The sequence below is a fragment of the Pleurodeles waltl genome, chromosome 12 (assembly GCF_031143425.1).
Source record: "Pleurodeles waltl isolate 20211129_DDA chromosome 12, aPleWal1.hap1.20221129, whole genome shotgun sequence".
NCBI classification, from domain to species: domain Eukaryota; kingdom Metazoa; phylum Chordata; class Amphibia; order Caudata; family Salamandridae; genus Pleurodeles; species Pleurodeles waltl.
The window spans coordinates 665,083,208-665,107,122 of record NC_090451.1 but is presented as its reverse complement, the minus strand read 5'-3'; the positions used below and the strand labels follow the sequence as shown (position 1 = coordinate 665,107,122).

The 23,915-nt window shown below is 47.8% G+C and overlaps 1 protein-coding gene across 4 annotated transcripts in view; it reads left to right on the top strand.

Annotated features, from left to right (window-relative positions):
* Positions 1-23,915, top strand: part of GON4L (gon-4 like) — a 393,663-nt gene that overhangs the window by 38,808 nt on the left and 330,940 nt on the right. For all 4 annotated transcript variants that reach the window (XM_069218468.1, XM_069218469.1, XM_069218466.1 and 1 more), the window contains one exon: positions 15,657-15,849. In XM_069218468.1, the coding sequence (XP_069074569.1) occupies positions 15,657-15,849 (193 nt within the window). The remainder of the gene's footprint in view (positions 1-15,656; positions 15,850-23,915) is intronic.

Genomic DNA, 23,915 nt, shown 5'->3' with positions numbered 1-23,915 from the left:
GGGCTGTAAGGAAATGCCTCCTTGGCATGGTTACCCCCTGACTTTTTGCCTTTGCTGATGCTATGTTTTGAATTGAAAGTGTGCTGAGACCTGCTAACCAGGCCCCAGCACCAGTGTTCTTTCCCTAACCTGTACTTTTGATTCCACAATTGGCACACCCTGGCATCCAGGTAAGTCCCTTGTAACTGGTACCCCTGGTACCAAGGGCCCTGATGCCAGGGAAGGTCTCTAAGGGCTGCAGCATATCTTATGCCACCCTGGGGACCCCTCACTCAGCACAGACACACTGCTTGCCAGCTTGTGTGTGCTGGTGAGAACAAAACGAGAAAGTCGACATGGCACTCCCCTCAGGGTGCCATGCCAACCTCACACTGCCTATGCAGTATAGATAAGTCACCCCTCTAGTAGGCCTTACAGCTCTAAGGCAGGGTGAACTATACCATAGGTGAGGGCACCAGTGCATGAGTACTGTGCCCCTACAGTGTCTAAGCCAAACCTTAGACATTGTAAGTGCAGGGTAGCCATAAGAGTATATGGTCTGGGAGTCTGTCAAACACGGACTCCACAGCCCCATAATGGCTACACTGAAAACTGGGAAGTTTGGTATTAAACTTCTCAGCACAATAAATGCACACTGATGCCAGTGTACATTTTATTGTGAAATACACCCCAGAGGGCACCTTAGAGGTGCCCCCTGAAACCTTAACCGACTATCTGTGTAGGCTGACTGGTTCCAGCAGCCTGCCACAACCGAGACATGTTGCTTGCCCCATGGGGAGAGTGCCTTTGTCACTCTGAGGCCAGTAACAAAGCCTGCACTGGGTGGAGATGCTATCACCTCCCCCAGGCAGGAGCTGTAACACCTGGCGGTGAGCCTCAAAGGCTTACCCCCTTTGTTCCAGCACCGCAGGGCACTCCAGCTAGTGGAGTTGCCCGCCCCCTCCGGCAACGGCCCCACTTTTGGCGGCAAGACCGGAGGAGATAATGAGAATAACAAGGAGGAGTCACTGGCCAGTCAGGACAGCCCCTAGGGTGTCCTGAGCTGAAGTGACTCTAACTTTTAGAAATCCTCCATCTTGCAGATGGAGGATTCCCCCAATAGGGATGGGAATGTGACCCCCTTCCCTTGGGAGGAGGCACAAAGAGGGTGTAGTAGCCATAGGCTACTAACCCCCCAGACTAAACACGCCCTTAAATTTAGTATTTAAGGGCTCCCCTGAACCTAAGAATTTAGATTCCTGCAACTTACAAGAAGAAGAGGACTGCTGAGCTGAAAGACCCCTGCAGAGGAAGAAAAGAAGACACCAACTGCTTTGGCCCCAGACCTACCAGCCTGTCTCCTGCCTTCCAAAGAAACCTGCTCCAGCGACGCTTTCCCAAGGACCAGCGACCTCTGAATCCTCAGAGGACTGCCCTGCTTCAAGAAAGACAAGAAACTCCCGAGGACAGCGGCACTGCTCCAAAAGAACTGCAACTTTGTTACAGAGGAGCAGATTTAAAGACCCCTGCAAATCCCGGCAAGAAGCGTGAGACTTGCAACACTGCACCCGGCGACCCTGACTCGACTGGTGGAGAACCAACACCTCAGGGAGGACCCTCCGGCGACTCCGAGACCGTGAGTAACCAAAGTTGTCCCCCCTGAGCCCCCACAGCGACGCCTGCAGAGGGAATCCCGAGGCTCCCCCTGACCACGACTGCCTGAACCTAAAGTCCCGACGGCTGGAAAAGACCCTGCACCCGCAGCCCCCAGCACCTGAAGGAACGGAACTTCTGTGCAGGAGTGACCCCCAGGAGGCCCTCTCCCTTGCCCAGGTGGTGGCTACCCCGAGGAGCCCCCCCCTTGCCTGCCTGCACCGCTGAAGAGACCCCTTGGTCTCCCATTGAAACCTACAGAGAACCCGACGCTTGTTTGCACACTGCACCCGGCCGCCCCAGTGCCGCTGAGGGTGTACTTTTTGTGTGAGCTTGTGTCCCCCCCCGGTGCCCTACAAAACCCCCCTGGTCTGCCCTCCGAAGACGCGGGTACTTACCTGCTGGCAGACTGGAACCGGGCCACCCCCTTCTCTCCATTGAAGCCTATGTGTTTTGGGCACCTCTTTGAACTCTGCACCTGACCGGCCCTGAGCTGCTGGTGTGGTGACTTTGGGGTTGCTCTGAACCCCCAACGGTGGGCTACCTTGGACCCCAATCTCAACCCCGTAGGTGGTTTACTTACCTGCTAAAACTAACAATACTTTACCTCCCCCAGGAACTGTGAAAATTGCACTGTGTCCACTTTTAAAACAGCTATTTGTGTTTTAGGTGAAAAGTATATATGCTACTGTAATTATTCAAAGTTCCTAAAGTACTTACCTGCAATACCTTTCAAATGAGATATTACATGTAGAATTTGAACCTGTGGTTCTTAAAATAAACTAAGAAAAGATATTTTTCTATAACAAAACCTATTGGCTGGATTTGTCTCTGAGTGTGTGTTCCTCATTTATTGCCTGTGTGTATGTACAACAAATGCTTAACACTACTCCTTTGATAAGCCTACTGCTCGACCACACTACCACAAAATAGAGCATTAGTATTATCTCTTTTTGCCACTATCTTACCTCTAAGGGGAACCCTTGGACTCTGTGCTTACTATTCCTTACTTTCAAATAGTACATACATAGCCAACTTCCTACAAGGGCTTTTACAGGATGCAGGTTTATACATCGTGTGGACTCTTTTTGGCCGATCACAGATGCAACCATCCAGCATTTCAATATGTCAATTTGGGCGCATTTATTTCAATGCATTTTTTTTGTGCTCTTCAATGTTTGGTAAATGACTAGGTGTGTTTTTTTTTTGTCTTCAATGAATACTATACTGTTGGGCCTGACTCTCTGTGCAGGGTCATCCCCAGACTTTTTGCCTTGTCCCTCCACTTTTTGCTGAATTCATTTTTGCTGGCTTTAGGATTCTGAGCACTTTACCACTGCTAACCAGTGCTAAAGTGCAGGTTCTCTGTACTCTTAAAACATGGTGATACTGGCTTATCCAGTATTGGATCTTTCATAAATTCACATGCTTGAATCATCCCCGTCGTCGAAGTGGGAGTCCCACGGTACATAAAATAGCAATAAATAATAAATACATTTTTTTTGTCATAGGCTATAATGGAGCCAGAGCTTGCTCATATAGCCTATCCATGTCCTTTTGTGAAAGGACCCAAACCTGCCTGCTGTCCAATCAGGCACCAGCACCCTCTAGAACCTTCTCCAGAGAAGCTCCCTTCCTCAGATTGTCTACCGCACGTCGTGTGAAGGGAGTCTCCCTGAGCTCTGCTCAGTTTTTTCTTCTACTTCAGAGATTTTCTCTCAAGAAAGCTTCAAATATGTCAGATTCTTCTAGAAAAGGCCTTTTCCGCCCTTGCAAGACCTGTGGGAAGAAAAGGCTCCATGTGGATGACCCACATAAAGACTGTTTGTACTGTCTCTACCCACAACATCAGGTTAAGGACTGCAAAATATGTCGCACCTTCTCCACAAAGACCCTCAGAGACCGGGAGGGCAGACTCCTGACATGGTTACAGGCCAAATCCTGTACTTCAGGTGAGGAGAGTGGGTCAGAGAGGCCACATAAAAGGTCCAGATCTGAGGACCTAGGCCACATAGAGAAATCCAGGAAGAGGCAGAAATCTCATCATGGGAAGGGCTTACAGACTTCAGTCTCCTCTGAGCCTTCCTCTCCTCTTCAAAAGAAGGAGTCCTACCATCTATCTCCTTCTTCAGAGCCTTCCACTTCTGGAAAAATGACTCTAAAAATTAGATCAACGACGACAACACCGTCGATGACCGTGACGACGACGACGGTACCTACATCTACCGTCTCCACTTCATCGTCGACGAGACCGTCGTCAGCGTCGACGACCTTAACATCGATAGTAAGGGATTCGATCCCCTCTCTCCAGACTCCATCGGCACCGTCGACGACTGCCCCGTCGACTATAACTTCAGCGACGCCATTCTCATTGGCGCTATCGCCATCAACGGGGTCAAAGAAACTACCGTCGACGACACTACCGTCGACGATACTACCATCGACGACACTTCCGTCGACTAGACCATCGTCGGCGACGCCACCGTCGACGGAAAAATCTGTACCATCCACGGCTGCATCAACTTTCACGCCATCGACAGCAGTGATGCCTAGTAGACAGGTTGAGGCCACTCCTACCTCTTCCAGGTCTCCAGATTTCCGCGGCATGGTCAGCATCAGAAATCTACCTGCACAGGACATTTATCCAACCGACACATCTCCAAACAAGGTGTCGGCTTTACTACCCAGTCATCTTCTTGACTGGGAGGAATCGGACGAAGGTCCTTTTGGAGATGCACATAGCCCTTCGCAGCTCCATGTCAAATACCAAGATGACGATGAAGAGGATGAGTATGAACAGTATCAACCATACTACTCTCATCAGGACCAATACTATGAAACACGAGAGCCTCAACACAGAGACACCGTACAAATGCCTTCCTCCTTAATCCAGGATTTACAATCCATGCTTCAGGATTATAGGAGAAGGTTTCCAGCGGAAGGTCAACCACCGGCGCTGGTCTCTACTGTGACGCCAGTTAATGCTCCTCCTCCTCCTCCTCCTCCAGCTACTCGAAGATCAACATCACATTTGGTTTTAGCTGCACCCTCCAGAGATGAAGGTTCCACTTCAGGGGAAGAAGAACAAGAAGGAGAAATTTCCACTCCACAACATCCTACCGAGGAATGGGATGATTACTTGGCCCCCACTCCTTCTCCACCACCTCCTCGCCCCTCTGATTCTCCGCCCGAGGACATAGGTGGTTTCCATAATCTTATGGACAGAGCCGCAGTACGTTTCCACCTCTCAACATCTGTCTCCCAATCGGAATGTTTCCTGCATGATTTCAAAGAACAATCACGGAAGTCGGTACGGTCCATTCCGATTATTGATTACATATGGAGCGAGGGCACAAAAATTATGCAGAATCCGGCTACGGTTCCTCCAGTTCCACAAAGACTGGATAAAAAATATAAGGCAACCCAAGATTCTCCGTCATGCCTTACTGGCCATCCAAAGCCTGATTCGGTCATCTCACAGGCTGCTCAAAGACGCTCCAAAAATCCATCAACGCCTATCTCCTCTCCTCCAGACAAGGAAGGTCACAGACTGGATAATATAGGCAAGAGATTCTCCTCCATGTCTGCAATCACTGTCAGGGCAGCAAATTCATTAGCAATTTTAGGCCGATATGATCGTCAAATGTGTTCCGACATGCAACCTTTCCTGGACCTCATCCCAGAAAATAAGCAAGAAGAGGCACGAAAGATCCTACAGGAAGGTGAGCGTGCGTCGGAAGAGATTATTGACTGCGCTCTGGACATATCCTCTACTGGTTTCCGCCAACTAGAGGGTGCCGCTGTCTTACGACGACAAGGTTGGCTCAAGGCCACATCTTTCAGATCAGAAGTGCAGTCCTGAATTCTAGACATGTCTTACGATGAGGAATCTTTGTTTGGCAAACATGTGGATGACGCACTTCAAACCATTAAGACGGACACAGACACGGCCAAGTCCCTGGGTACCCTGCAGTACAGGAAGCAGCCCTTTCGAGGGGCTAGAGGGAGAGGTTTCACCTTATTTCGAGGTTCCTTTCATAGACAATACCAGCAATCCCAGTACAGGCCTTCATACCACCAGCAGTACAGGCAATCATCGACTGTCTCCTATACCAGACAAGGAGGGAAACGAAGGCAGGGTTCACAATCCAGAGATCAACCCAGAAAGCAATGATCTCCCACAGACACCGGCTATGCTCCCTCAGTGCCCGCAACATCAACAAATAGGAGCAAACATTTCCAACTTCATCCAAGAGTGGAAGAAGATAACATCAGACAAGTGGGTGCTGGATATAGTGACAAGAGGTCATACCCTGGAGTTCACACAAAAACCACCGCTTCACCCACCAACATCAGGCAGCTCTCTCCACCTTAGTCTGCTCCAAGCGGAAGTCTTCAGCCTTCTGGCCAAAGGGGCTATAGAGACCGTTCCTCTGCAGCAACGGGATCTCGGATTCTACTCCCGTTTTTTCCTCATAAGGAAGAAGTCAGGAGAGTGGCGTCCTATATTACACCTCAGGAAACTCAACAAGTTCCTTCGGAAACAATCCTTCAGGATGATCACACTGTCAGATATCTTGCACCTCTTGAATCCTGGAGATTTTATGACAACCTTAGATCTCCAGGACGCCTATTTCCACGTTCCAATACACCAAAAACATCGCAAATATCTCAGTTTTACAGTAGCCGGTGCCCATTATCAATTCAGAGGCCTGCCATTTGGCCTCAGATCAGCTCCGAGAATCTTCACGAAATGCCTTGCCCCAGTCGCAGCCTCCCTCAGAAGCAAGGGTTTCCAGGTGTTCCCTTACCTGGACGACTGGCTCATAAAAGCTCTGTCATCTCTACTAGCCTCAAAATCCACAGATGCCTGCCTAAGACTATTCAACAGTTTGGGTCTAACAGTGAACCTACAAAAGTCAGTCGTGTTTCCCGCACGCAGGAGAGTTTTCCTGGGAGCAGAATTGGACACTATCCAAAACAAGGCATATCTTAGCCTAGCAAGGCAGCAGAAGCTGGCCCAATTGGCTGTCACAATCTCCGCAAGAAAGTTTGTTTCAGTACGACTATTCAAATCGCTTCTGGGCATGATTTCCTCAGCCATGGTCCTAGTACCGCTGGCAAGACTCAAAATGAGGCCTCTACAAGAAGAACTACAACTTCAATGGACCCAGTCACAAGGATCCTTCGACGACTTAATAACTATCACACCAAGGATTCGGCAGACGTTAGAATGGTGGTCTCACATCAACCACCTCTCCCACGGTCTAACCTTTCTGGCACCAATAGCAGATTTCGTTATCACCACGGACGCCTCCTTGGAAGGATGGGGAGGCCACTTACAGGACATGCGCATTCAAGGCAGATGGTCCAAGCTCCAAAAAGAGATAAACATAAATCTGTTAGAACTGAAGGCGATTCATCTTACGCTCAAAGCTTTTCTGCCACGCATCGCAGGATCATCAGCGTTAGTCAGAACAGACAACACAACAAGCATGTTCTACATCAACAAGCAGGGAGGAACAAGATCCCTCTCCCTCTCAAGGGAAGCTCAGTCTCTCTGGAACTGGCTCACACGGAACAACGTCCGCCTCAGGGCAGAGCACCTGGCGGGGGTCAACAATGCTCTAGCGGACTCTGTCAGCAGGACAGACGACAACTGTCACGAGTGGGAACTCAACCAGACCATACTCTAGAGCATTTTCCAACAATGGGGTCGGCCGATCCTAGACCTGTTCGCCACCAATCTGAATGCCAAATGCCAGTTTTACGCCAGTCGATACCCACTCCCGGGGTCGTGGGGAAATGCTCTTTTGATAAGATGGTCCGGGATCTTTGCATACGCTTTTCCCCCCATTCCACTGATTCCCAGACTCCTCAGGAAAATGAAGACCGAATGCTGCAAGATCATTCTCATAGCCCCCAAGTGGCCGAGGCAGTACTGGTACACGGAGCTCCTCCTCCGGTCAATAGCCAATCCAGTCCATCTCCCTTGCAACCACAATCTTCTATCTAAGAATCAGGGTCTCATCTTACATCCCGACCCAACTTCACTGCACTTGCATGCTTGGCTCCTGAGTTCAGAGAGTTCCAAAATATGAACATCGACCAAGAATGTAGGCTCATATTATCTAAAGCACAAGTAGAGAGCACAAACAAGACATACAAACTAAAATGGAAGAGGTTCTGTGTTTGGTGTTCTCAGAACAATTTTCACCCATTTCAAATCAATCCTGAGCAAATTCTTCCTTACCTGCTCTCCCTTTCCAAAGCTGGTCTTTCCTATGCATCAGTCAAGATTCACCTAGCAGCTATAGCCTCTTACAGACGATCGGTGTAAGGAAATGCCTCCTTGGCATGGTTACCCCCTGACTTTTTGCCTTTGCTGATGCTATGTTTTGAATTGAAAGTGTGCTGAGGCCTGCTAACCAGGCCCCAGCACCAGTGTTCTTTCCCTAACCTGTACTTTTGATTCCACAATTGGCACACCCTGGCATCCAGATAAGTCCCTTGTAACTGGTACCTCTGGTACCAAGGGCCCTGATGCCAGGGAAGGTCTCTAAGGGCTGCAGCATGTATTATGCCACCCTAGAGACCCCTCACTCAGCACAGACACACTGCTTACAAGCCTGTGTGTGCTAGTGAGAACAAAATGAGTAAGTCGACATGGCACTCCCCTCAGGGTGCCATGCCAGCCTCCCACTGCCTATGCAGTATAGGTAAGACACCCCTATAGCAGGCCTTACAGCCCCAAGGCAGGGTGCACTATACCATAGGTGAGGGTACCAGTGCATGAGCACTGTACCCCTACAGTGTCTAAGCAAAACCTTAGACATTGTAAGTGCAGGGTAGCCATAAGAGTATATGGTCTGGGAGTCTGTTTTACACGAACTCCACAGCACCATAATGGCTACACTGAAAACTTGGAAGTTTGGTATCAAACTTCTCAGCACAATAAATGCACACTGATGCCAGTGTACATTTTATTGTAAAATACACCACAGAGGGCACCTTAGAGGTGCCCCCTGAAACTTAACCGACTATCTGTGTAGGCTGACTGGTTCCAGCAGCCTGCCACACTAGAGACATGTTGCTGGCCCCATGAGGAGAGTGCCTTTGTCACTCTGAGGCCAGTAACAAAGCCTGCACTGGGTGGAGATGCTAACACCTCCCCCAGGCAGGAGCTGTAACACCTGGCGGTGAGCCTCAAAGGCTCACCCCTTTGTCACAGCACCGCAGGACACTCCAGCTAGTGGAGTTGCCCGGCCCCGGCCCCCACTTTTGGCGGCAAGGCCGGAGAAAATAATGAGAATAACAAGGAGGAGTCACTGGCCAGTCAGGACAGCCCCTAAGGTGTCCTGAGCTGAGGTGACTCTAACTTTTAGAAATCCTCCATCTTGCAGATGGAGGATTCCCCCAATAGGATTAGGGATGTGACCCCCTCCCCTTGGGAGGAGGCACAAAGAGGGTGTACCCACCCTCAGGGCTAGTAGCCATTGGCTACTAACCCCCCAGACCTAAACACGCCCTTAAATTTAGTATTTAAGGGCTTCCCTGAACCTAAGAAATCAGATTCCTGCAACTACAAGAAGAAGGACTGCCGAGCTGACAAACCCCTGCAGAGGAAGAACAGAAGACACCAACTGCCTTGGCCCCAGACTTACCGGCCTGTCTCCTGCCTTCCAAAGAAACCTGCTCCAGCGACGCTTTCCAAGGGACCAGCGACCTCTGAATCCTCCGAGGACTGCCCTGCTTCGAAAAAGACCAGAAACTCCCGAGGACAGCGGCACTGCTCCAAAAGAACTGCAACTTTGTTACAAGGAGCAGATTTAAAGACCCCTGCAACTCCCCGCAAGAAGCGTGAGACTTGCAACACTGCACCCGGCGACCCCGACTCGACTGGTGGAGAACAACCAACTCAGGGAGGACCCTCCGGCGACTCTACGACTGTGAGTAACCAAAGTTGTCCCCCCTGAGCCCCCACAGCGACGCCTGCAGAGGGAATCCCCAGGCTCCCCCTGACCGCGACTGTCCGAACTCCATTTCCCGACGGCTGGAAAAAACCCTGCACCCGCAGCCCCCAGCCCCTAAAAAAACGGAACTTCTGTGCAGGAGTGACCCCCAGGAGGCCCTCTCCCTTGCCCAGGTGGTGGCTACCCCGAGGAGCTCCCCCTTGCCTGCCTGCATCGCTGAAGAGACCCCTTGGTCTCCCATTGAAAACTGAAGGAAACCCGACGCGTGTTTGCACACTGCACCCGGCCGCCCCCGCGCTGCTGAGGGTGTACTTTCTGTGCTACTTTGTGTCCCCCCCCGGTGCCCTACAAAACCCCCCTGGTCTGCCCTCCGAAGACGCGGGTACTTACCTGCTGGCAGATTGGAACCGGGGCACCCCCCTTCTCTCCATTATAGCCTATGTATTTTGGGCACCTCTTTGACCTTTGCACCTGACCGGCCCTGAGCTGCTGGTGTGATAACTTTGGGGTTGCTCTGAACCCCCAACGGTGGGCTACCTTGGACCAAGAACTGAACCCTGTAAGTGCCTTACTTACCTGTTGAAACTAACAATAACTTACCTCCCCCAGGAACTGTGAAAATTGCACTGTCCACTTTTAAAACAGCTTATTGTGTTTTATGTAAAAAAGTATACATGCTAAAGTAATGATTCAAAGTTCCTAGAGTACTTACCTGCAATACCTTTCAAATGAGCTATTACATGTAAAATTTGAACCTGTGGTTCTTAAAATAAACTAAGAAAAGATATTTTTCTATAACAAAACCTATTGGCTGGATTTGTCTCGGAGTGTGTGTACCTCATTTATTGCCTATGTGTATGTAAAACAAATGCTTAACACTACTCCTTGGATAAGCCTACTGCTCGACCACACTACCACAAAATAGAGCATTAGTATTATCTCTTTTTACCACTATTTTACCTCTAAGGGGAACCCTTGGACTCTGTGCATGCTATTCCTTACTTTGAAATAGCACATACAGAGCCAACTTCCTACAATCGGCTAACATGCTGTCTATTGGTTCAACCAGAGTCATCAAACAGTTTATGAAAGGGCTGTTCCACACCTTTCCTCCGGTACGCTTACCTCTGCCAGAGTGGCACCTTAATATTGTTCTCTCCCAACTCATGAAAGCCCCTTTTGAACCCATCCATAGAGCTGAACTCAAGTACATCACCTGGAAAGTGTCAACCTTGCTCACTCTCACCTCTACCAGAAGAGTCAGTGATATACAGGCGTTCACTACTAAAGAACCCTTTTTAGGAGGATTTCGTTATGCTCCGAACCAATCCCAAATATATTCCCAAAGTTCCATCTTCGTTCCACCTCAATGAACCCGTTATTCTACGAACCTTTTTTCCAAACCCTACTACGATAGCAGAGAGAACTCTCCATTCTTTGGACATTAAACAATGCCTAAAATTTTACCTGCAAAGTACCAAGCACATCAGGAAATCAGACGAACTCCTAGTATCTTATTCTCTGGGACGTCAGGGAACAGGAGTAACCAAGGCCACTATAGCCCAATGGATTTCTTCAACAATCCAATTATGTCACACCAAGGCAGGAAAACCCTTGACTAGGCGCCCGAGAGCCCACTCCACAAGAGCGGTCTCCACATCGGCTGGTTTGTTTCAAGGTATTGCCCTTGAAAAAATTTGCCAGGCTGCGACATGGAAAACTACGCACTCCTTTACGCAGCACTATTGTTTGGAGTCATCACAAAGAACAGACTCTCTAGTAGGACAAGCTGTGCTACGCCATCTCTTTCATTAAGGTGAGACTTTTCCTTAGTCATAGTCATATGGTTTGAGATACAAATAACCATTTTTCTATTATGCTTCCATGTGAGTATGTAAAGTGTATGTATGTACTTATGAATGTGTATGAATATACATGAATTATTTATATATATATATATATATATATATATATATATATATATATATATATATATATATATATATACACGTACTTAAAGTATCTGTATTCCTTCGTAACTCACGGTCAGAAATTTATGAGTTTTCTATGATTATTATTATTATGATTATTATTATTTATATTTGAGATAGAGGGTCTTCATGCTCGCACCCTCCACCCACGCTGGATACAATGTTTATCAACCATACTGCTGTCTATTCAGATTCAAGCATGTGAATTTATGAAAGATCCAATACTGGATAAGAAAACAAGTTACTTACCTGTAACTACAGTTATCCAGTATTGGTATCTTTCATAAATTCACATGCGACCCACCGCCTCCCCTTTGATGCTCGCATTTCCTCTCAGGTTTTAATTTTTCACTCTCGTGCTGGAAAATCTGAGGAAGGGAGCTTCTCTGGAGAAGGTTCTAGAGGGTGCTGGTGCCTGATTGGACAGCAGGCAGGTTTGGGTCCTTTCACAAAAGGACATGGATAGGCTATATGAGCAAGCTCTGGCTCCATTATAGCCTATGGCAAATTTTATTTATTTATTATTTATTGCTATTTTATGTACCGTGGGACTCCCACTTCGACGACGGGGATGATTCAAGCATGTGAATTTATGAAAGATACCAATACTGGATAACTGTAGTTACAGGTAAGTAACTTGTTTTCTTATCCACAAGTGGCATAACAAATTTACTTTTAAGTCCCTAGTAAAGCGCTGCTTTTGGGCCTGCAGCACTGATTGTGCCACCCACTACAGTAGCCCTTTAAACATGTCTCAGACCTTTCTCTACAGAACCTGTTTGTGCAGTTTGAAACTACTATTTCGACCTGGCACGTGCACCCACTTGCCAGGCCCAAATCTTGCCTTTTATTAGATCTAAGTCACCCCTAAGGTAGGCCCTAGCTAGCGCCAAGCACAGGGTGCAGTGTCTTTAAAAAGTTGGACATGTACTTACAAATTTAACATGTCCTCCTAGCAATGAAAAACGATTCAATTTGTTTGACACTGCTGCAAGGCCTATCTCTTACATAGGTTAACATTGGGATTACCTTGAAACAGGCTTTAAAGGTAACTTCCAAATGGGACAAGATAGCAGTTTGGCGTCTCTGGACTTTCTCACAGTTAAAAATGCTCCTGGAGGAATTGTTTAGATATAATTTGTGTACATATGATGGGAGTATTGGCTCAATTTAAAGGGGAGAAAATGTCCCTTAAGGTTACTGATCGAAATACTCGGCACAATGCCTCTCTGGACCTGAAGGTTGGTCAGTGTTAGCTAGTAAAACACCTATCAGGTTAAGTGATGTCATATGCTCATTATGCCTTTTGTTCATGTTTTGAAGTCACCAGCTATGCACAGCTACGTGTGAATGTGAAGTCCAGAGTAGGCTCTGTGATTGTCGGGTTCTGTAAGTCAGTTGTAAAAGCACATTTAAATAGGCTGGCGACTCATTAGTTAAGTAGCAGTTTGCGTTTTGGGTCTCTATAAATTTGATACTAATTGCTCACAAGGGCAGTGATGTGAACAGTTGCTAGGCTTCAACTAATATATCGGACATGCGATTATTTTACAAATATTTATGACCTGCTGGATTGGTTCCATGTACAAAGGATCAGTCATGATTCTTGACGAACCATAGGTCATGGCTTGTGACTGATAAAAGTAAATAGAGGTTGAGACAATTCTTATTTATTGAGCTAGCTAAATGATTACACAGAAATGCAAATCAATAGATTTTGTGCTCGGAGGGTGCTAGTTAGCACAGTGTGTTTGCATATTGCGTTAATGAGGAGTAGAAGAGTTGTAAGTTAGCATTACTCCTTGGTTGCTGAATAAAGCTTTTGTAGAGTTGGATACAGGTGGGTAATAAAGGTTTGTCTCAAGTCTTTAAACCCATGAACACTTGTAATTCAGCGCTTCTCATACTCCTCCTTCACTGAATCGGATGACTGTCTGCGCATGTATGTACATTTGAACACATCTCACGCCATACAATATAAATATTGTACTGAAGCAGGTTTTATTCAGTAACTAACTTGAATGGTAAAGCTCTAGGACAGTGCCACTGACATGATACTTAAAACCATAAATAAATAGGTGTTTCGGAGTAACTTTGAGATGACACTTTACTCTCTTGGCATGTGTGATTAAAGGCATTTTTCTATTTAAAAAAAGTATCTTATACTGGCACTAAAGTCCTTCATAAATAGAGGATGGATCAACTGACGAATTTGTGAAAAAAACACTGTTTTATCAAATTCAATGTCAGAGAATTTTCAAAACCCAATTTGTTTGTATTTTAAATTGAGTCTGCATCATGATCGCTCCATCTGTTAGGGAGAGAGTTGAGGCTGCAGCCCCCCCACCCAAAATAACACCCCTAATTTGACCACACTAGATTTCCACCAGTTCACATTGAGCCCCTTCTCTGTAAACAAGGCTTGCTTCTATGGGTGTTACTAGAGATGTTGTTCTTTGCTTTTGGGAAGTCAAGATATAATCAATCACCTGTATGCATATTGAGATTGAATACATGCCTGATAATTTGCAGAGGCTTTAAAATTTACATGAAACATTAATTTCTAAAGCACACAAATAAAATTGATGTTGCACAAGCATCTATTACTGATTATAAATATGGAACTTGGTAGGAGCCAGTTGATCTTCCTCAGAGTAGGTATGTTTAAAATGTATTTGTATGTGTTTGGGTAAAGGATATCCTGTGCAGCTAACTGTATCTCTTGCCACATGATTTATAATTGATTCTAGAGTGCAGACATTCAACCTGGGATTGAAAATAGACGTACTGATTCATTGAGGGAATTTTAACATCCCGTGTAGCAGACAGCCACCTTCACTGTTTGATGCTTGTGATGTAAGGCTCAACAGCCCTGCATTTTAAAACCATCCGCAGTAGGGTTTGGGCTGGTTAGGAACTAAAAAAGGCACCGGGGTTTGCAGTGTTCACCAAGTAGGCTGTGACGCATACATAAAAAAAGTCATAGGCACACTCCACACAGTTGTTTGCACTCACCCTGTTTATTTGTTTTACATTCTGTTTTCATTTAAAAAAGTTGGGTACACTATGGTGGATCTAAAAAGTCCTTCCTAGGGCTTTTAAACAACTGAAGGCTAGATTAGTGTAATTTGGTAAATTGCATGGTTGTACATGTGTGCGTGTTTGTCTGCTCCTTATGATGGTCTGAGCTATTGATTGATTCATCATACAGCACAAATGCTTAAGTGGCATACTAAATCAGTAAATTTAAAGATAGTTTAAACATTGAGATATGAAAGGCCAGTATGCTCTTAATAAGGAAATGTGTGTTTTTAGCTTTTGTACTTCACCTTCCCATGTGTGGGATTTCAATGCAAGGAAAAGAAGATTTTTTTTTTTCTGAGACGAAGATGATCTTTAATATCCATCTACAGTCAAGCATTATAGCACATCTTGACGCCTCTTGGAAATATTTAAATTGATATATTTGTTACACGCTTACTAGCTGAATGCGTTCTAACCAGCATGTTAGTTTGAAGCCTACCATAAATGCACTTCAGTAACTGGAAACTGGGGGTGTGGTTGTCTAACAAGAGTGGCTCCCTGGGTTAGCCGTTTAACATCTGGGTGGAGAGTAAGGAGGGTGATCAGGTGCATAATGGATTTGTCTTGGAAACACTAGTGTAGCCAGTCGGGGATGAGGGCACTGTTTGACTCTAGGTGTTGTGCTGCAGATGTACGTCATATAATTAGTTTTTTCCTAAACACTATTAATTAGTTAATCAATCAACTGCATTTATAGAGTGCACGGCTGCTTCAGGAGAAGCGTCCCAATGCTCAGAGCAAAGCGACCAAGGTTAATAATGTGCCATTATCCCCAGAACCCTTAAATCCAGAAAATGATCATATGTCTTTGTAGTCAATCTTTTCTGTTTCTGTCCATCATTTATTTATCCTATAAAGCATACACTGAAATAATTCATTTATTTGTTGTGCCTGTCCCCTCAATCCTGTTTTTTTCAAATTAAAGTGCAACAAGAGTTTATTTGGTAGAGTCTGAATATTCTGTCCTTACCTGCAGCCTATGTCTGAAAGCATCATTGCCTGCCGCACACGCTCCAAGATAACACTTAAAGACGTGCCTATCGGGCAGCTGGAGGCTGAGCTCTGTGCCCCTGATGCCACACCGGACATGTATGACCACAACACTGCAGATGACGAGGACTGGAAATTGTGGCTCCAGGGCCTAATGAATGACGATATGGGGAATGAAGGTAAGTTTAAAGGTTCTGGCTACTCCTCTAGTGCTCATAAAAAAAAAAAAAACATATATTAACTTGCCGCCTGCTTTATGTATTTCACAGTGTGAGGCACTGAAATAGTATAAATGAATACCGATCGACTTTCTGATTTATTACAGTCCCTCAAATTATGCGTTGGAGAAGATCCAGTGCTAGTTTAGTTTTATAGGTCGCAACCTTCCAGACAGTGCAGCTGTCTGGCTCGCAAAAGACATTTTGTAGAGTTTCAGAAAGTTGACCTGAAAATACATTCTGTGCGTTGCTTACAATTGGCTTTGTGGTTTGTAACTCATGTTTGCTGGCTTTATTTGCCTTAGGCTCCCCAGGTCCCTGGCCATGCTAAACCTGTGCTCATAGAATCCTTCCACAACTCGTTTTTTGGGGTTGAGCGCAAAGCGCTCTGTCCTTGGTGTAATCTCTCTATGGGCGTTTAACCAAGCCCATCAGTTTGGTTGCCTTTTACAATTCACATTGTTTCATTAGTGAAAGGCATGCATACGTCATGTCTTTTCTGGTGTTTAGCCCTCCTCGAGCGCACCGGCCAACTACTGAAAACATACGAGGCTCCATTTTTTCCGCTTGGTTTCTGGACTACTTTTTCTCTTTATTTCGCAGTCATGACAAGGGCACAGTGCAAGGCTCCGGGTGAAAAAGTAGAGCTGGAGTCTGGAAAAAGGGCCCAGCCTACCAAGAGAAAAGGAAAGACAACTGGGAAACCAGCTGCAACACAACAACAAAAAGAGAACCTCTCTTCTCAGGAAGAAGTTCTGCCCTCTGAGGGAACTGAGCCTATGGAGTTGGAACCTTATCAGGTTGAGCTCTTAGGCCCAGGGGGACCCTCAAGGGAGCAGTTGTGTAAGGGGCACGAAACCTGTCCCTCTCTTGAAGGCCTTAGGCAGCAAGCTGCCGAAGAGTCCAATGGCAAGAAAACTGGAACACATAGGGTCTATTGGGAAGATGTACTCCTGTACACTGAGGCAAGAGATCCCAAACCTGGTGCCACTAGGAGAGTGGTAGTGCCTCAGGAGTTCAGAGAGTTCATACTGACCTTAGCCCATGATATTCCTCTTGCTGGGCATTTGGGACAAACCAAGACGTGGGAGAGACTAGTCAACCACTTCTACTGGCCCAACATGTCCCAGAAAGTCAAGGAGTTTTGTGTCTCCTGTACCACCTGTCAAGCCAGGGGTAAGATAGGTGGACATCCAAAGGCCCCCCTCATTCCACTTCCAGTGGTGCAGGTCCCCTTTGAAAGAGTGGGTGTGGACATAGTGGGTCCACTTGAACCTCCCACAGCCTCAGGGAATATGTACATACTAGTAGTAGTGGATCATGCTACTAGATACCCTGAAGCTATTCCCCTTAGGTCGACTACTGCCCCTGCAGTAGCCAAGGCCCTCATTGGTATTTTTACCAGAGTGGGCTTCCCTAAGGAGGTGGTGTCTAACAGAGGTACCAACTTCATGTCAGCATACCTGAAACACATGTGGAATGAGTGTGGAGTGACTTATAAATTCACTACACCCTATCATCCACAAACTAATGGCCTTGTTGAGAGATTCAGCAAGACATTAAAAGGCATGATCATGGGGCTCCCAGAAAAACTCAAAAGGAGATGGGATGTCCTCCTGCCATGTCTGCTTTTCGCTTACAGAGAGGTGCCTCAGAAGGGAGTAGGGTTCTCACCCTTTGAACTTATGTTTGGCCACCCTGTAAGGGGACCACTAGCTCTTGTGAAAGAAGGCTGGGAGAGACCTCTTCATGAGCCTAAACAAGACATAGTGGACTATGTACTTGGCCTTCGTTCAAGGATGGCAGAGTACATGGAAAAGGCAAGTAAAAACCTTGAGGCCAGCCAGCAGCTCCAGAAGTTTTGGTATGACCAAAAGGCTGCAATGGTTGAATTTCAACCAGGGCAGAAAGTCTGGGTTCTGGAGCCTGTGGCTCCCAGGGCACTTCAGGACAAATGGGGTGGCCCTTACCCAGTGCTAGAGAAGAAGAGTCAGGTCACCTACCTGGTGGACCTAGGCACTAGCAGGAGCCCCAAGAGGGTGATCCATGTTGTAGGAAGTTGGCTCTGTATGTGCTATTTCAAAGTAAGGAATAGCATGCACAGAGTCCAAGGGTTCCCCTTAGAGGTAAAATAGTGGTAAAAATAGATAATACTAATGCTCTATTTTGTGGTAGTGTGGTCGAGCAGTAGGCTTATCCAAGGAGTAGTGTTAAGCATTTGTTGTACATACACATAGACAATAAATGAGGTACACACACTCAGAGACAAATCCAGCCAATAGGTTTTGTTATAGAAAAATATCTTTTCTTAGTTTATTTTAAGAACCACAGGTTCAAATTTAACATGTAATATCTTGTTTGAAAGGTATTGCAGGTAAGTACATTAGGAACTTTGAATCATTTCAATTGCATGTATACTTTTCAAGTTATTGACAAATAGCTACTTTAAAAGTGGACACTTAGTGCAATTTTCACAGTTCCTGGGGGAGGTAAGTTTTTGTTAGTTTTACCAGGTAAGTAAGACACTTACAGGGTTCAGTTCTTGGTCCAAGGTAGCCCACCGTTGGGGGTTCAGAGCAACCCCAAAGTCACCACACCAGCAGCTCAGGGCCGGTCAGGTGCAGAGTTCCAAGTGGTGCCCAAAACGCATAGGCTAGAATGGAGAGAAGGGGGTGCCCCGGTTCCGGTCTGCTTGCAGGTAAGTACCCGCGTCTTCGGAGGGCAGACCAGGGGGGTTTTGTAGGGCACCGGGGGGGACACAAGCCCACACAGAAATTTCACCCTCAGCAGCGCGGGGGCGGCCGGGTGCAGTGTAGAAACAAGCGTCGGGTTCGCAATGTTAGTCTATGAGAGATCAACGGATCTCTTCAGCGCTGCAGGCAGGCAAGGGGGGGCTTCCTCGGGGAAACCTCCACTTGGGCAAGGGAGAGGGACTCCTGGGGGTCACTTCTCCAGTGAAAGTCCGGTACTTCAGGTCCTGGGGGCTGCGGGTGCAGGGTCCTTTCCAGGCGTCGGGACTTAGGTTTCAGAGAGTCGCGGTCAGGGGAAGCCTCGGGATTCCCTCTGCAGGCGGCGCTGTGGGGGCTCAGGGGGGACAGGTTTTGGTACTCACAGTATCAGAGTAGTCCTGGGGTCCCTCCTGAGGTGTTGGATCTCCACCAGCCGAGTCGGGGTCGGCGGGTGCAGTGTTGCAAGTCTCACGCTTCTTGCGGGGAGCTTGCAGGGTTCTTTCAAGGCTGCTGGAAACAAAGTTGCAGCCTTTCTTGGAGCAGGTCCGCTGTCCTCGGGAGTTTCTTGTCTTTTCGAAGCAGGGGCAGTCCTCAGAGGAGGTCGAGGTCGCTGGTCCCTTTGGAAGGCGTCGCTGGAGCAGGATCTTTGGAAGGCAGGAGACAGGCCGGTGAGTTTCTGGAGCCAAGGCAGTTGTCGTCTTCTGGTCTTCCTCTGCAGGGGTTTTCAGCTAGGCAGTCCTTCTTCTTGTAGTTGCAGGAATCTAAATTCTTAGGGTTCAGGGTAGCCCTTAAATACTAAATTTAAGGGCGTGTTTAGGTCTGGGGGGTTAGTAGCCAATGGCTACTAGCCCTGAGGGTGGGTACACCCTCTTTGTGCCTCCTCCCAAGGGGAGGGGGTCACAATCCTAACCCTATTGGGGGAATCCTCCATCTGCAAGATGGAGGATTTCTAAAAGTTAGTCACCTCAGCTCAGGACACCTTAGGGGCTGTCCTGACTGGCCAGTGACTCCTCCTTGTTGCTTTCTTTGTTCCCTCCAGCCTTGCCGCCAAAAGTGGGGGCCGTGGCCGGAGGGGGCGGGCAACTCCACTAAGCTGGAGTGCCCTGCTGGGCTGTGACAAAGGGGTGAGCCTTTGAGGCTCACCGCCAGGTGTCACAGCTCCTGCCTGGGGGAGGTGTTAGCATCTCCACCCAGTGCAGGCTTTGTTACTGGCCTCAGAGTGACAAAGGCACTCTCCCCATGGGGCCAGCAACATGTCTCTAGTGTGGCAGGCTGCTGGAACTAGTCGGCCTACACAGACAGTCGGTTAAGTTTCAGGGGGCACCTCTAAGGTGTCCTCTGGGGTGTATTTTGCAATAAAATGTACACTGGCATCAGTGTGCATTTATTGTGCTGAGAAGTTTGATACCAAACTTCCCAGTTTTCAGTGTAGCCATTATGGTGCTGTGGAGTTCGTGTTTGACAGACTCCCAGACCATATACTCTTATGGCTACCCTGCACTTACAATGTCTAAGGTTTTGTTTAGACACTGTAGGGGTACCATGCTCATGCACTGGTACCCTCACCTATGGTATAGTGCACCCTGCCTTAGGGCTGTAAGGCCTGCTAGAGGGGTGTCTTACCTATACTGCATAGGCAGTGAGAGGCTGGCATGGCACCCTGAGGGGAGTGCCATGTCGACTTACTCGTTTTGTCTTCACTAGCACACACAAGCTGGCAAGCAGTGTGTCTGTGCTGAGTGAGAGGTCTCCAGGGTGGCATAAGACATGCTGCAGCCCTTAGAGACCTTCCTTGGCATCAGGGCCCTTGGTACTAGTAGTACCAGTTACAAGGGACTTATCTGGATGCCAGGGTCTGCCAATTGTGGATACAAAAGTACAGGTTAGGGAAAGAACACTGGTGCTGGGGCCTGGTTAGCAGGCCTCAGCACACTTTCAATTGTAAACATAGCATCAGCAAAGGCAAAAAGTCAGGGGGCAACCATGCCAAGGAGGCATTTCCTTACACATGTGAACCGCCTAAAGCTCTTCCATGATAGGGCTGATGTGAATCTGTTGATGGTAACAGATGAGGACCAGGAAGCTGAGAGTGAACCTCTCCCTGATCTTCTCTCATCAAACCCTAAAGATGGCTCAGTAGATGGAGTGATCTATTCAGACACCCTCTCTAGCCAACAGCAGTCTGACTGTAGGAAGGTCCTGCAACAGTTTGCTGAGCTCTTTTCCGTAACCCCTGGTCAGACACACCTGTGTACCCATGATGTGGACACAGGAGACAGCATGCCTGTCAAAAACAAAATTTTCAGACAGTCTGACCAAGTTAAGGAAAGCATCATAGTGGAAGTCCACAAGATGCTGGAATTGGGAGTCATTGAGCACTCTGACAGCCCCTGGGCTAGCCCAGTGGTCTTAGTCCCCAAACCTCACACCAAAGATGGAAAGAGAGAGATGAGGTTTTGTGTGGACTACAGAGGACTTAATTCTGTCACCAAGACAGATGCCCATCCCATTCCAAGGGCGGATGAACTGATTGACAAATTAGGTGCTGCCAAATTCTTAAGTACCTTTGACTTAACAGCAGGTGTAAGGAAATGCCTCCTTGGCATGGTTGCCCCCTGACTTTTTGCCTTTGCTGATGCTATGTTTACAATTGAAAGTGTGCTGAGGCCTGCTAACCAGGCCCCAGCACCAGTGTTCTTTCCCTAACCTGTACTTTTGTATCCACAATTGGCAGACCCTGGCATCCAGATAAGTCCCTTGTAACTGGTACTTCTAGTACCAAGGGCCCTGATGCCAAGGAAGGTCTCTAAGGGCTGCAGCATGTCTTATGCCACCCTGGAGACCTCTCACTCAGCACAGACACTCTGCTTGCCAGCTTGTATGTGCTAGTGAGGACAAAACGAGTAAGTCGACATGGCACTCCCCTCAGGGTGCCATGCCAGCCTCTCACTGCCTATGCAGTATAGGTAAGACACCCCTCTAGCAGGCCTTACAGCCCTAAGGCAGGGTGCACTATACCATAGGTGAGGGTACCAGCGCATGAGCATGGTACCCCTACAGTGTCTAAACAAAACCTTAGACATTGTAAGTGCAGGGTAGCCATAAGAGTATATGGTCTGGGAGTCTGTCAAACACGAACTCCACAGCACCATAATGGCTACACTGAAAACTGGGAAGTTTGGTATCAAACTTCTCAGCACAATAAATGCACACTGATGCCAGTGTACATTTTATTGTAAAATACACCACAGAGGGCACCTTAGAGGTGCCCCCTGAAACTTAACCGACTGTCTGTGTAGGCTGACTAGTTTTAGCAGCCTGCCACAAACCGAGACATGTTGCTGGCCCCATGGGGAGAGTGCCTTTGTCACTCTGAGGCCAGTAACAAAGCCTGCACTGGGTGGAGATGCTAACACCTCCCCCAGGCAGGAATTGTCACACCTGGCGGTGAGCCTCAAAGGCTCACCTCCTTTGTGCCAACCCAGCAGGACACTCCAGCTAGTGGAGTTGCCCGCCCCCTCCGGCCAGGCCCCACTTTTGGCGGCAAGGCCGGAGAAGATAAGGAGAAAAACAAGGAGGAGTCACTGGCCAGTCAGGACAGCCCCTAAGGTGTCCCGAGCTGAGGTGACTCTAACTTTTAGAAATCCTCCATCTTGCAGATGGAGGATTCCCCCAATAGGGTTAGGATTGTGACCCCCTCCCCTTGGGAGGAGGCACAAAGAGGGTGTACCCACCCTCAGGGCTAGTAGCCATTGGCTACTAACCCCCCAGACCTAAACACGCCCTTAAATTTAGTATTTAAGGGCTACCCTGAACCCTAGAAAATCAGATTCCTGCAACTACAAGAAGGACTGCCTAGCTGAAAACCCCTGCAGAGGAAGACCAGAAGACGACAACTGCCTTGGCTCCAGAAACTCACCGGCCTGTCTCCTGCCTTCCAAAGATCCTGCTCCAGCGACGCCTTCCAAAGGGACCAGCGACCTCGACATCCTCTGAGGACTGCCCCTGCTTCGAAAAGACAAGAAACTCACGAGGACAGCGGACCTGCTCCAAGAAAAGCTGCAACTTTGTTTCCAGCAGCTTTAAAGAACCCTGCAAGCTCCCCGCAAGAAGCGTGAGACTTGCAACACTGCACCCGGCGACCCCGACTCGGCTGGTGGAGATCCGACACCTCAGGAGGGACCCCAGGACTACTCTGATACTGTGAGTACCAAAACCTGTCCCCCCTGAGCCCCCACAGCGCCGCCTGCAGAGGGAATCCCGAGGCTTCCCCTGACCGCGACTCTTTGAACCTAAAGTCCCGACGCCTGGGAGAGACCCTGCACCCGCAGCCCCCAGGACCTGAAGGACCGGACTTTCACTGGAGAAGTGACCCCCAGGAGTCCCTCTCCCTTGCCCAAGTGGAGGTTTCCCCGAGGAATCCCCCCCTTGCCCGCCTGCAGCGCTGAAGAGATCCCGAGATCTCTCATAGACTAACATTGCGAACCCGACGCTTGTTTCTACACTGCACCCGGCCGCCCCCGCGCCGCTGAGGGTGAAATTTCTGTGTGGACCTGTGTCCTCCCCGGTGCCCTACAAAACCCCCCTGGTCTGCCCTCCGAAGACGCGGGTACTTACCTGCAAGCAGACCGGAACCGGGGCACCCCCTTCTATCCATTCTAGCCTATGTGTTTTGGGCACCACTTTGAACTCTGCACCTGACCGGCCCTGAGCTGCTGGTGTGGTGACTTTGGGGTTGCTCTGAACCCCCAACGGTGGGCTACCTTGGACCAAGAACTAAGCCCTGTAAGTGTCTTACTTACCTGGTTAACCTAACAAATACTTACCTCCCCTAGGAACTGTGAAAATTGCACTGTGTCCACTTTTAAAACAGCTATTTGTGAATAACTTGAAAAGTATACATGCAATTTTGATGATTTGAAGTTCCTAAAGTACTTACCTGCAATACCTTTCGAATGAGATATTACATGTAGAATTTGAACCTGTGGTTCTTAAAATAAACTAAGAAAATATATTTTTCTATACAAAAACCTATTGGCTGGATTTGTCTCTGAGTGTGTGTACCTCATTTATTGTCTATGTGTATGTACAACAAATGCTTAACACTACTCCTTGGATAAGCCTACTGCTCGACCACACTACCACAAAATAGAGCATTAGTATTATCTCTTTTTACCACTATTTTACCTCTAAGGGGAACCCTTGGACTCTGTGCATGCTATTCCTTACTTTGAAATAGCACATACAGAGCCAACTTCCTACAGCAGGGTACTGGCAAATCAAAATGGCACCTGGAGC